This window comes from Chenopodium quinoa, unplaced genomic scaffold, assembly GCF_001683475.1.
Source record: "Chenopodium quinoa cultivar QQ74 unplaced genomic scaffold, ASM168347v1, whole genome shotgun sequence".
NCBI classification, from domain to species: Eukaryota; Viridiplantae; Streptophyta; class Magnoliopsida; order Caryophyllales; family Amaranthaceae; genus Chenopodium; species Chenopodium quinoa.
Genome location: NW_018743616.1, coordinates 1,572,123 through 1,587,127, shown reverse-complemented (window position 1 = coordinate 1,587,127; position 15,005 = coordinate 1,572,123). Strand labels below are relative to the sequence as shown.

At 33.6% G+C, this 15,005-nt stretch overlaps 2 protein-coding genes across 2 annotated transcripts; both read left to right on the top strand.

Annotated features, from left to right (window-relative positions):
* Nucleotides 1–2,042: 2,042 nt before the first annotated feature.
* Nucleotides 2,043–12,394, top strand: LOC110683009 (omega-amidase, chloroplastic-like). Its single transcript, XM_021859344.1, has 10 exons — nucleotides 2,043–2,460; nucleotides 3,975–4,091; nucleotides 4,658–4,882; nucleotides 4,986–5,079; nucleotides 6,234–6,308; nucleotides 7,360–7,438; nucleotides 8,448–8,463; nucleotides 8,848–8,928; nucleotides 9,045–9,127; nucleotides 9,367–12,394. Exons 1-10 carry the CDS (start codon nucleotides 2,221–2,223, stop codon nucleotides 9,452–9,454), a joined length of 1,098 nt encoding a protein of 365 aa, XP_021715036.1. The 5' UTR covers nucleotides 2,043–2,220; the 3' UTR covers nucleotides 9,455–12,394.
* Nucleotides 12,395–12,488: 94 nt separating this feature from the next.
* LOC110683008 (protein BIG GRAIN 1-like A) lies at nucleotides 12,489–14,548 on the top strand. The gene has a single exon (XM_021859343.1). The coding sequence runs from the start codon at nucleotides 13,190–13,192 to the stop codon at nucleotides 14,423–14,425; it is 1,236 nt and encodes a 411-aa protein (XP_021715035.1). The 5' UTR covers nucleotides 12,489–13,189; the 3' UTR covers nucleotides 14,426–14,548.
* Nucleotides 14,549–15,005: the final 457 nt, after the last annotated feature.

Here is a 15,005-nt window from a genome sequence, read left to right as displayed (position 1 = left end):
AGAGGTGCCCAAGTGATCAACACCATACTTCATTCATAATTTCTCCTCAATGTCTCCTTGAAAATGGAAAATTTAACAAGGTGCCAATTGTGTCACCACAACATTCAGAATGTAGCAAAGTAAAATGTGGAGTTGGGAGATTATTGGCAAAAACAAATGCATTAGCCACGAGTAAAAAGATTGATCAGAAGCCAAAATTTTGGAAAAAGGCCTAATGTTTTACCATGTTTTATACTCCGTGCATGACCAAGAGATTTCCAATGACTTGTCGTGGGTTGATGCAAACGTCGACATACACATGGTTTACTACGTAGGAAAGATCACCGCTATGATCAAGAAGTGAAATGTTAATAACATCACCATATTTAGATGATTACGGAGAACTACTATACAAAATTACAAAGGAATCAAAGTGGAAGGTACCTAGACTTAGATTGGGAAGGAATAGCCAATCACTTTCTAGGAATTATAAGACTCAATAAAACATTGTGATTGCATCATAAAAATTGTTTAGGTACTATTACCATTAACATAAGCATTATTAACATCAAGAAATGGACCTAATGACCACTTCTTGGAGACCGCAACAGTGAGAAGAAATTAGAACATACACTCGATTACATATACTTTTACCTGCAACTGAATTCGTTTTATTATTCTTCTTGTAAAAAAAAAGCACAAACTTATTGAATAAAAGCACATAATATTAGATTTAATGCACAAAAATTATTACATATAGAAGCACATACATTGATAATAAATAAATACACAGAGACAACAATTTGAAATTAAAAAGTAGAATAAAAAGCATAAACATCATTATAAACGCATGCCTCCTCCGTTCTTTTTTAGTTATTCCGCTTTGATTTTTATACTATTCACCACCCTTTCTTTGACCGTCTTTAATGAATAATATGTAAGGAAAAACATATTCACGTGGGATCCTTTTAAATTCGTCTCAATAAGTATTATTATAATATATAACTTTTATAATTTTTACTTATAGAGAATTAAAAATATTGATCGTTAAAGTTTTGCATTGACAAGCATGGTAAAAGAAACATGTCAAGTAAAAATAAACGGAGAAAGTAACATTTAAAAATAAAATTTATTACGAGTACATAATTAAAAGCACAATACAATGTTGTTTTCCTCAGTTGTATGTAGATCTACATACAAACGGTTGTAGATCTATACAAAATTAAACATAAGTAAAAGAAGGTTTTATTTTTATTTTATTTTTTATTTTTATTTTTGAAACAACGTAAAAAAATAAGGATTGTTTTAAGGAGAAGTGGCAAAGGTGGAACTATTTTTTTCAATTTCAATTTTTTTTTTTTTTTTTATATTATGATGAGAACTTTCTTCTTTTTTTAAACTCATCAATCATCAAACAAACCGGAACATCATTCTTTTCGAACCAGCAAATCTATTATCTATTACTAAAACAAAACGTTGTTAACGTCATCACTGTCCACATGTCACTCACATAATAAATTTTTCGCCTAAATGCAAGGATGATGTCATTTTTTTTAGAGCTACCATATTTAACAAGTTTGAAATTTGAATTTTAGAAACTTCTACATTACAACTAAAACCTATCAATTTTATCTTTAAAAAATGAAACAATTGTAAGTAGCACATTAATAAATTGGACTCCTACATTGAAATATGTATTAGGCAACGTTGAGCAGGTATTATATCATAATTTTGATGCAACTCTAAAACTATAAAATTACAAATATTTTTGAACAAGGTGCATAATTCTTATTTATATTTTTCCATTTTTTAAGAAAAAAAGTACAAATTGTAAAAATAGATTTTATATAAACCGTGCATCGCACTGGTTCTAACCTAGTATAACATTACAACGAGAACGTCTCTTCTTCTCAAACTCGTCATATTTTCGTTTTTCCTACTCTAATCAAATATTGGTTTTTGAGAGCAAACCACAATCAAATCTCTTATTAGTTTAATTAGAGCAAAACCAAACTCATATCCAAAGGAGCAAAATCATGCTCGAATTAAATCACAAATTCGGTCTCACGACACAAGAAAAACCAACAAATAAGTAGAGGAGAACCAATATATCTTATCTGATGGCAGAAGACAACGGTTTTTTTTTCAAACTCAAGTCTTGTCAACTACTCGGAGTACATCCTCACTTTCTCAGTTCTAAACATCAAACTTAATCACTTCCATAACATTGAGAAAAAAAACATGAATGGCATTTCCCAAATTCATCCATTAACAAAAACACCAAATGTACTGCAAAATCTGAAACACCATTCCAGAAATCTCTCATTTTTATCATCTCAAACTTTTGCTGTCAAATTTCGCAATTCCTATTATTCAAACCTCAATAAATCACCATTTGCCACCACAATTTCCGCCATTTCCACCGCTCACCAAGCTAGGGTTCCTCCCGCACTTCCATTGCCGCCTCCTCCGATCACCAAGGTCACCCATTTTCTCTCTCCTACAAATCTTATCAATTAATTTAATCTATTTATTTTAAGAATTGTGGCTTTGATTGATCAGTTATTTATACTTGTAGTTTTGTTTTGCTTTTCTTGCATCGTTCAATTTGTAAATTAGATATGATGATGACTTCTTTATGTTGCGATTAGGGTTTGGAATTGGCAATTTATTTATTACTTCAAGCTATTGTGTACTGTACTTCGTATTACTTAAATCTACAATGAGAGAATTTTGGGCAACGTTTTCAATTTAATCATTTGATGCTCTACATTTCCATTGCGAAACGTGTAGCAACATTTAGTCTGCGTTATATATAAACGGAATTAGATGATATTGAGCTACTTGGTTAGCTTACTGTGGTTCTTATACGAGTTGAAAGTAGTCAAGCTTTTAAATTCATTATTACTTGGTTAGCTTGGTGTGTTTCTTATACGAGTTGAAAGTAATCGTGCTTTTAAATTCAATATTAATCCGTAGCTTGGTGTGGTTATTATAGCTATCCTCGTAACTCATTAAATAGGTAAATATATTTCCCCTTGAACTTGATATTGTTGGGGTTGGATGTTATAAGGAAAGGCTTCTTAATACCCCTATTAGTAGTTGAAGACTATAACAAATAAAACAGTACAAAGATAATTCCGCTGAGAATTAGAGATCGTAAATAGTACTATACGACTCATTAGTAGTACCTTTGATATTGTTAGTATTACCATTGAGATCTATAGCATTACCATTTTCGAGTAAGTCGTTAGTAGTACAACTTAGGTATGAATTTGCTCAAAAACTACTCGTAATTTTTTGTGCTTAGGGTATAATATTACCTTTTATCCTTGAGGTCAATATCAGGGATAGTTTGGTAATTTAACAATGTCATATAATGGGTTGATTTGTCAAGGAATGTGCTTATACTATTTAAGGACTATTGTAATCCTTATTAGCCCTTGAATAATAACTTGACAAGCCAGTCCATTATTTGATTTGTCCTTAGGGAACAAAGGTGATATAGCCTGAGCCAAGCTTGGTTTTATGATGGATAAACTAATCAAAATTTGAAGTTCATCAACAGCTAGTTGAGTGGAGCTAAAGTAAGATGGGGTTTTATGTAGTGGCTCAAAGTAGCAAAATATTTTGTTGTATGTTGACCTTGAAAATTCCTACGGAGTAGTTTATAACTTTGCAATGGCCAGTGCTAAGGTGAATAGACATTATACCTCTTGAGCAACTTCCAAAACCCATCCAATGAAATGGTCACTCTCCATGTACCTAGTAGTGTCCTTTCTTTTTCTTTCGAGTGTCTATAATTGGAGACATTCAGACCTCTCAGTTTGGCATGATAAACAACTTTTCTTTCTAGTTAATTTTTGACCCCCTTTCATTGGTGTTGATATTCAAGGCATCTTGTATCAATCTTTTATTTATTTTTATTTTTTTTATTTTGGTGGCATTTTGGCACTATTTGCTGTGTTCTTGAATCACTATTTCCATGTGTGCAGTTCAAGATTGCTCTTTGCCAGTTGTCAGTTACATCTGACAAATTGAGGAATATATCACATGCTCGTGAAGCAATTGAGGAGGCTGCAAACAAGGGTGCTCAGCTTGTTCTTCTGCCTGTAAGTATACATTTTGTAATTGCCTAATTGGGTACTTGGGTTTGGATGGTTGGTCTTGTTGTTGTATTTTTTTTCTCTTTAAATGTGTCTTAGTTTCCTTGACAACCATGCATGGGATTGTCATTTTATGGAGTTGTTTCTATGTTATCTTTGTGTGAGTGCATATTTGCTTTAGTCATGTTGTTCACTTATCCAAGTATAATTGGAGTTTTGATTATGTATTAGTTGGCTAAGTTGTGGTTTTTGTCTGGTTCTATGTATAAAGAATAGTAAAAGGATTTTCTCCCTTGCAACATAGTCTGTAATCTGGTAAGGTTTTCAGTATGCTTGGGTTGGACTTGCATACCTTTGATTCTGCTTGATTGTTTGTAAATGTAGTTTAGGGCGAAATCTGGTGAGGTTTTCAGTATGCTTGTGTTGGACTTGCATAATTTTGATTATGCTTGATTGTTTGTGGGTGCAGTTTTGGGCGATATCGTCCTGATGCTTATTTGACTCTTGTCTCTCAAGATTTACGTGGATAATTTTATTAAACACGTTTTGCTTTCTTTATGCAATCGTCTCAGGAAATATGGAACAGTCCCTATTCAAACGACAGCTTTCCAGTTTATGCTGAAGATATTGAATTAGGTGGTGATGCATCTCCCTCCACAGCAATGCTTTCTGAAGTTTCTCAAAACCTTAAAATTACAATAGTTGGTGGTTCCATACCGGAGAGAAGAGGTGATCGGCTTTATAACACATGCTGTGTTTTTGGGACTGATGGGAAGCTAAAAGCTAAACACAGGAAGGCATGTGTCTAATCTACTGTAGGTTTGGAGACTCTCAGTGCATTATACTATATGATGGGTTTTATTATCAGGTTTCCTAACATCACTGTGATCACTTTTACAGATACATCTTTTTGACATTGACATTCCAGGGAAGATGACTTTTAAAGAATCAAAGACACTTACCGCTGGAGAGAATCCTACCATAGTTGACACAGGTTTCTGTCTTTTTTGTTCTTTGATGACTAGGCCATCAAGATATTTATTGCTGTTTAGTTGCTTGTAAAATACTGGGGTTGTTGATAACTTGACATAGTAATATGATCTAGAAATTTTCTTGTAAATACAGTAATGTGATCAACCCTTTTCATCGTAAAAAGAGAAATCTAAATTTTTTTTAATTAGAAGGTAAAATTATATCAAGATTTGGACATCCCTTTTCATCTTATTGTTAGTTTCCCCTCACATTTTTGTTCCTTTAATTGTTTTTGGGACATCTTTTGTGTATTTATTCATTTAGTACTGATTCAAGTCTAGTGTATCTTTTTCAAAGGGTCAGTTTTTCATTGTCCATTTTCTTTATAAATGTTACTTTCTGGAATTGCACAAATCAATAATTGTGGGTTTTCTGTGAGAATATTGCTTTAGGAATCATTTTTTTCTGCTAGACCACTGTGGTTGCAGATGATTTGGGTTCTTTCACCATGTTTCCTTATCATTATATAGCATCACTCTGTATATGTAAAACGCTGAAATTCATACGACTTCCGAATACACTCATGCTTGATGCATTATAGCCTTATAGGAAAATCAGTTTGTCAAAAACTTCAATATGAAATACACTGAATTCATGAATCTACTTTGTTTAAAGACACTTGTGTACCTTTCCCTTTCAAGCCCTGTCTTCCAGAATCTTAAGACAGATAATTGGGTTTTCTGAATACTTCTTACTTGCTATGTTAGTTCAATACTGCATATATCTGTTGATCAGTTGTCAATTTAAAGAACTCAACCCCCATGCGGGCACACTCACACACAAATAAATAAAGACTTTAGTATGGCTAAGGACTAGTTCATGTCTTAAACTATTAGAAGCCCTTGGTATGCTTTTGTTATGATTGATCAACAATTTAGTAGAATACTAATATAGTCCATTATTTTTAGAATCTTATATGTGAAAATTTGACTTGTAATCCATTTTTGGGTTCTTTGTTATGATTGATCAATGATTTAGTAGAATACTAATATATTCGATGACTACACGAAATAATCACTTTTGGTTCATGTAGCCGACCCCACTTATGGGATTAAGGCTATGATTGATTGATTGTTAATGTTTTGTTGTAGGCTGATAAGTAAATTTTCTTTACAGATGTTGGGCGCATCGGCATTGGTATCTGTTATGATATCCGCTTTCAAGAATTAGCGGCAATTTATGCAGCAAGAGGTTTGTTTTTACTTTTGTTTTATCACGTATTATTTCTTAATGTGATATCTCTCTCTCTTATTGTGTACAAAACATATACAAGAATGCAATCCAACTCCAGCTTTTGAAAAACATGATTTTTGGGGAGTCCAAATAATAGTCAGTACATATAAATGTATTATGGATTTATGGAGTATTCCTTAAAATCTTCAATTTTTTAATTGGGGATTCCAGTGAGTGTAATCATCTTCTCTATTGCAATTGCAAGTCAGCAATGTGCAGCTTTGAAGGATTTCATGAAGTGTTTGTGGGGATCAGTGTGATTGGATATCCTTAAGTGCCAGAATATTTCGTAATACAAGCACTAGTTAAGAAGCTTATGGTACAACTTTTTATACCTTGCAGCATTTTAAGGATTTCATCAAGTGTTTGTGGGGATTCCTTGGTGCAATTTAGCAGTGTGCACTTTATAAGGATGTAATGAAGTGTTTGTGCGGATCAGTGTTATTGGGTATCCTTTAGGTATAATTAATGGAGAGAAGCTAGAACATTTCGTAATACAAGCACTAGCTAAGAAGCTTACAACAACAACAACAACAACAAAGCCTTAGTCCCAAAATGATTTGGGGTCGGCTAACATGAATTGTCATAAGGAATCGTATGATATACTAGCTAAGAAGCTTATGGGACAATCATTTTTTTCTACTCCTTGCATCATTTTACTGTCGTCAAATGTTTCTTTAGAGGATTACTGGGCGGCTTGACATCTCTTGATGTCGTCTTTATTCCTACTATAATATAAAGTCTAGAATAAACAAAAAAGGTTTCAATCATACTTACATGGTTTCTTGTTAATTTATTTGGCGTCTCTTGTTTGTCACACTCACACATGCCACATCTGCTGAGCATGGACTTTTTTTTTACCTCTATTATTGTTTTCTAGGACTTTATTGATTTCTCATTTCTGCTCTTGTATTGTTGAAAAATTCCCGCATTGATAGAGTTTAAATTGATTGTTAGGTTTGCTCTCTGGACTTTGATTTTAATAGTGAAGTATTTTTATGGATGTTAGGTGCTCATTTGCTCTGCTATCCTGGGGCATTTAATATGACCACTGGTCCATTACATTGGGAGCTTCTACAGAGAGCTAGGTAAGAGGTTTAATGCTTTTAGTTGAATCAATTTTCTTAACCTTTGGAAAATGTAAACTACCAGACTCACGCAGCAGGACTAAACCTTCATCTTTGCTATATTTCTTTTGACAGAATTTGGCAATCTACAGCTAAACTCTATTGTTTCTCACTTGAACCTAGGGCTCGTTTACTCTGTAAATGTTGCTGTCCTGCTGAGTCTGCAGGAGTATGAGTGTTTGCAAATCACAAAGATCTATAAGCAGGAAATTAGGCATGCTGTATTTTTCTGTCAAACCATGACAGTACTTCCCCTCGTAGGATTTCACGAACTGCCAGATATAGGGAGAATGATAAAAAAAAATAATAAATAAATTAATTAAAACTATTTTACGGCAATCTGTTCAATGTGTTTGATTTGGAGAGTGGAGATTATTATTTGTGTCATTATAATACAACTAGACTTTGGAATGGAGATGATGTTGTGGGGAAGGTGCTGAAGATAATTATTAGTTGGGGTCTGGGAGGAAAGCTCTGGCAGTGTTTTTTTTTTTAAATAGATTTTCCTTCCACAATTATCTTCCCTACCTCCACCCTTGCCTCTACCCCCATAATAAACAAAAATAAGAAAAATGAATTGAGGGATTACTGGATTAGGATGAGGTGTGGCTTCTGGAGTTCTCTATTAAATTAAATGCTTCCTCCCCTTAACTTACATATTAAGTTACTATCAAGTTTTGGTATTATTATAGGGTGAACATTGTGTAACTAGTGTTAAACAATGTCACGATGATGTTCCCTTCTTATATATTTACATCTTTACTCAATTCCATAAATTGATGAAAAAATATTACCATCTCAGAACATAGTTAATATATCTTGAAAATTAGCTGAAATCGTTTTGAAACTATACATATCAAAGTGTATTTAGCATTTTAAGACAAGGGTTATACTGTATTTCTGTACCTCAAAGTGAAGTTCCTGTTTCTAACGAACTCCTTTTATATTTTTTTATCTATAAAATATGCAGGGCAGCAGATAATCAGGTACTCCACTGACCTTGTTAATTGTGAAGTACTCCCATTCAATATTACATGATGAAGTACGTACATTGATGTTTATAATTAAGTACTCCGTAATTTGCTGGTGAAGGGCATATATGATACTACATTATGACTACCATGTCATAGTGAAGGTGGTTCTTATTGTTGTAGTTTATAATTAAGTCTATTGAACTAGACATTATAAATTTGAATAAACTTGCACAATCTTAGGGCTTCACAATTAGAGGGCCTGTATTTTCTACATGTTTCATGTCATAGAGAAAGTGTCTATGTATCGTCTTTATAGTAGGTACAAGTCATGATGTTATCACCTGCATTTGAGAACTTAATAGTCAGGTAGATGATGTTCTATATATTTCTCTTCAGTTGTATGTAGCAACATGTGCACCAGCTCGTGATACTGAGTCAGGGTATGTGGCATGGGGACACTCTACCTTGGTTGGACCTGTAAGTTTGTTGTCTCTTTACGTCTTCTTCAAGTTTCAGGCTATTACTTGTGTGATAAGGAAATTTGTGAAACCTGGGCAAATGAATAATTTATGCATATCATTTTCTTATGGCAGTTCGGGGAAGTGCTTGCAACAACTGATCATGATGAGACAACTGTTATAGCAGAAATCGACTACTCGCTGGTTGAGCAAAGGAGGTGACATCTTCTGTACTTTATGATACTATATGTTCATTATTTTTAATACCGTCACTTTTTCTAGTACTGTCATTGACATGAGAATGAGAAACTGAGAAAGGTCCAGCGGTCCACATTCTCTTATTTAAATGTTCTAAGAAGAAAATCTGGTGTTATTCTCACTTTCTGAAGGTTTTTTTTTATCTGACCCAAACATTATATGTTGTTTACCAAATTCTTGTGTGGAATGGAATCTGCAGGGCATATCTACCCATCATCAACCAAAGGAGAGGTGACTTATACCAATTAGTTGATGTTCAGAGGCTGCACGCCGAGTCTACCAAGTAACAGCACAGCAAACCGTCATCAGCTAGAAGCAGTATATCTGCAAATGCCGAGCTACCAAATCAACAATAATCAATCTTTAATTCATGCGTGGTGTCAACTCTGATACAGCATATTGGAAGAGCCCATCTCTTAATGTTTTCCAATTATGATGACTAGATAAGGTTTTGTTGGTGAGATGACCATCCCAGTTCCCTAAAGATTTTGATTTCCTTCCTCTTGTGAAGAATGATAGCATAATATTTTTTTTTTGTAATTTTTTTTTCTACGTACTCTTGACTCGACGAATTTGGAATCTAGCAGTATGGTACAACTCATTAATACAGAAAATTTGCTCTACAGAAAATTTGCTCATCAGTGCCAGTATATTCCAATAATAGTAGTGTCATTAGTGGAGTTAACTTGTGGGCTCTAAATGAGCTGTAGTCTATAAATGGATTGTATTAATACTGTAATACATTAGTGTTCTTGGCCCATGAGTGTACCTGTTATTAATGGACATTTATTTAAGCTGGTTTAAGGATATTGCTCATTTCAGTACGTTTTTGTTCTTTTCAGGTTATAGCCTTTTTTTGTTAGCTGTAATAATTTAAATAACAATACATTTCAGTAGACCCGACCAGAAAAATTACCATAAGAGAGTACTCAGAACCTCCATTTCTCACAGCATTGGACGGAATTATAATCTCGGTTCATAGGTACCACCAAGACATTATCAAAAGCTAGTAGCTTCTACGAGAGACTCGCGAATTGATAATTTCTTTTTATTTTTCAAATTAGTAGTTGTACTCCGAGAACTCTATTTGATTGTAAACTCGTTATACATAAGTCTTGTTGAATTGTGTTTGACTAATATCTTCATGCTCAAACCATCACAAGGTCTCCCCATGTCTTGCTTGGATTTGAATACGATGTATAATTTGAAATTGTATTGATAAGTTATATTTTAGTCATTTGGCTTGCTCTAAGAGTAGTGTGATAAGAAATTTTTAATCATTGCTATTTGACTCAAACCTATTCATAAAAGTTAAAAGTTAATGTATCTCTAATTGGTTGTTGATAGTAATGATAAAGAAAAAAAAAAACATTATAGTTACTTTGTCAATACATTTTGCTAATCTTAAATTTATCTTTTTAAACAGTGGCATTTTTTAGGGCACTTTACTAGGTCAATGAAGCATTTGTAAACAATGCATCTTTGAATTGACACAAAATTTAAACAAAGATTATAGAAATGACAAATTTATCAGAATTATTATACACCGATAACTCAACTCTTCATTTTTACCGTTGTTTTAACTATTTTAATTAATCATTTTTAAAATCCTTTCTTTAAGTCTATCAACAAGACACATTGTGATTATTTACAAAAATGTGGAAGTAATGTTTTTGTTGACAGGATTAGTTTGTAATTAAGTAAATTAGTGGCTTGCCATGTGCAACGTGAAAAAGTCAGCTTAAATTACAATCACAACCAAACAATTACTGTAGAAACTTACCTAACATTGGAGTATTGGACCATCCATATATAGAGCCTAAGGGTCCGCGTAATCACCCCACCCAACCCAATAAAAAAACTTCTACGTGTGTTGGTTGGGACACTATACAACTAGGTTGTTTTTGGCAACACTGTACAACCAGTGATCACCGAACTTATACTTAAATTAATGTTTACTCCGTTATTAATAGGGAGTGAGTGAATAGTGTTAAAAGTCCAATTATTATAACTTTAGGGAAAAAGAAAAGGGATCATACATAAGTTATCATTGCTCAATTATCAAACTCCCTACTACATATATCGATCTCTAATGTGAGTTCATATGATATTCTAAATTTAAGTTAAGAGTTAAAACTTTGAATTTATAACTTATGTTTTTGTGTAGGTTTAGATGAATTATACATACGTGAAAAACAATTAAGAGTTTCACATATACATATGGAGTCTCAAAATTAAAGTTGTATTTGGAGTAAATATATACCTACACTCTTATCAAATTTAAAAGATAAGACAAATGTATACGTGTGCATTCACTTACATGTATTGATACACAAACAACTTAAGCTAGATATGTTTTCTATGATATTACAGTTCTAAAGAGAACTATACAACATTGGACAGTATCCTTTTCGTATTTTTTATTAAAAAATATGAGTACCTTATAATACTTGTGGTCGCTATTATTTGCAACTTTGGAATATTTTATATCTCACAAATAATGTCCCAAAGTTGCAAATAATAGCGACCAAAGGTAGTACAAGATAAGTAATGATCTCTAATCATCAATCTGTGACATGCAAGCTTTCCACTTCTTTGTCTATAAAAGTTCTTCGTATATTGACTATTCACAATTTTCTATATGTAAATCCTTAACCATTAAAATCTCTAATCTCTAATTACTTAGTAGTAAATAATCATAAAAATTTATTAATCTTAAAACACTTGTTGAGATAAGACCACAGGGTCTATTTTTTATTTTTATTTTTTCTTATATAATGTAGTATTGGTGATAAACAACCAAATTTAAATAATTGTAAGATTCTAATGACTTAGAGAGTACTCCGTATAATTTTTATAGACAAAGGAAGTATATTAAGATTCTCTTCTTTGTTTAAAATGATCTCAAATTAAATATAGTTTAGAAGCAGAAAAAATATCCATTGTTGATTAGCTAGTCCTTTGCTTCCTTTTTATTGCAATGTTGCTAGTACAATTATTTCCTCAGTTGAAATCAACAAATTTGAAAAAAAAAAAACTATACATTATTCCATTAAAACATCCAAAATAAAAAAGCATTACCACTTTGACTGTCAATGATTTAGGTTGATTTTATCACCAATCAAATAGTCAAGGAATATGAATACTGTATATATTTTGATAAAACAAAAAAATAAATTTGGCTTATTATATGAATATCAACATCCAACAAATTTTCAAGCACATAAACCCAAAATAAAAAAAGACAGATAAAAAATAAAGTAACCCACAGACGTACGTGTAAACAAAGTCACATAAACAAAAGCAAAAAAACAGAGCAATAAAAATAAACAGTAATCTGACTAATAGTAAAAAAAGTTTTCCGACCTTATTATTCATTTCACTAGCCTAGCTGTCAGCCTTTTGCTCCCCCCTTTCCACCTTTCTTCTTCCCACCCGCACGCGCGGGAGTTTTCTCTCTCCTCCCGCATAACTATTTACATTATTTTTCCTTTCTTTTTTAAGTACTATCCTCTGTTCATATATACGAACAGAAGATAGCACTACTTATCATCACATATTCATTCATTTCTCCTCGTTGCTATACCCCAATTCCCTCTCGCTATAATTATCTAGACGTCTTCATAAACACTTGTTAATAAAATAACCCGTGATCGTACCTTAACCTTGAAGGGTGCGAGCAAGGGTGTTGTTCTTAAGGTACGATAAGGTGTTAATAGTGTGTTACACTTATTTTTAATTTTCAACTCTTTGATCATATATTCATATCACATGGTGGTGTTTTTTTTCTCTCACTAATTGCGCCTAAGCCTTTGCAGCTTTTGACATTCTCTTAGCAGACAACTGCTCCAATTCCTTCTTTCACATGCTCTCTTTGTCACTCCTAAATTTGAGTATTTAGCATGAGAATCTCTCGTCCTAAATTCATCATACTTCACTACAATTGCTAAAATTCTAACAATAACATCGTCGTTGTTGTCGTTGTCGTTTTCGTAACAACATTGTTATTGTGTGTTACTAAAATGTCTAAGTTTGAAATTACCACGATTCCTTTTCATACTACCCATAAAAGAAGGGCTAAGAACCCTTCATTTTCCTCCATCCTACTCGACGCCATTTATAGATCAATCGATGAAGACGACGACCTCCCCCACTACCCCCGTACCACCCCTTCCTCCCCTACTAGAAGCATTACCAAACAAAGTGATTGCAACACTATACAATTATCATCGTCCAAACAGCGAAGAACTAAAATGAGAAGCGATAGTACCTTAGAGACGGTCGATCTTCGCCGTGCCATCATGATCGAGTCGTGGATGGAGCGGCAACCACCACAACAACCCCCGCAACAACCACCGCAACGAAAGCATTTTCATCTCGGTGATGTACTCGATCAAAAAATCAGGATTGTTCGTCAGAAATCTGTCCCGAGTTTACCTAGGGCATCAGATAATTCTTCCACGACTGATTTTTCATCGTCTTCTTCGTCGTGTTTTACGAATCTCACTCCCCGATCAACAACCTCGCGCGATCAATCGTCTTCGCGAATCTTCACGAAGACGAAATCTCGCGCGCTGAAGATCTACGGGGATTTGAAGCGGTCGAAACAGCAGAACACTGCTCCGATTTCTCCTGGTAGAAGAATCGCCGCGTTTCTGAACTCGATTTTCAGAAACTCTAGCGGATCTCCGGCGAGAAGTTCGCCGGAGATCAAATCACCGCCACCGACGGCGGCAATTACGGCGGCGATGGACTCAACATGTTCGTCGGCGTCGTCATTTTCAAGATCATGCTTGAGCAATAAAACGACGTCGTCTACAAAATCATCCAAACGATCAGTGAGATTTTATCCAGTGAGTGTAATACTAGACGAAGATTCCAGACCTTGCGGTCATAAATCGTTACAAAAGAATGAAGTTCAAGAGTCGAAGAAGCTCGCATCGCCGCCGAATGAACACGCATTCGGCGGGGAAAGCGAGGAGAAGGAGAGGAGACGGAGGAGAGAGAAAGAAATTGATGCGTTAATGATGATGATCAAGACAAATTGCGGGAACATTCAACAGCGTCATGTTTCGAATTTAAAAGATGATTTCGACGACGACGAAATGGAGGAGGATGATGATGAAGATGATGGTGGTGGAAGTTGTGCGAGTTCAGATCTTTTTGAGTTGGAAAATTTGAGCTCAATTGGTGTAAGTCGGTACTATGAGGAGTTGCCGGTGTATGGTACTACTAGTTTGAAGAACATAACGGCTTAATTATTTTCTTAATTATGTTGTTTTTTCTTTTTTTTTTTTTTTGTTTGGTTTAATATTAGGATGTGAATGTAATTATATGGTGCTTGGAAGTTGATTAATCTATTAACTTTGGTTTTAAGTTTATGAGGAAGCACAAATTTACTCCATTAATTAGTTGTAATGCACTTGATTTTGAATGTGGTATGATTACTAAGCTAGATAGCTAGTAGGGGATAGGCGGATAGCTAGTAAGGAATATATGTACGTCAAAAAAGGGATATATGAGGTTAATTGATATCTAAGGTTTCTAACTATTTTTATAATTATCCTTAATTAATTATATTTATGTACCCTTATTGGCACCCTTATATCCATCCTTTAAAATCAATATAACACATTGGATTCTTATGCATTCTTTTTTTTTAAAAATCATGTTAAGTTTTAGAGTAGATTGTATCTCAATATCGCATAATCTCTAACATAAGGCTTTATTTGAACTAACTTATTTTTTCTATATACTTATCTTCTAAATTAATTAAAACTTAATTTTGTTTTACATAATTTCTGTACAGGACTCATAATTTGTTCTATCTTAACATCT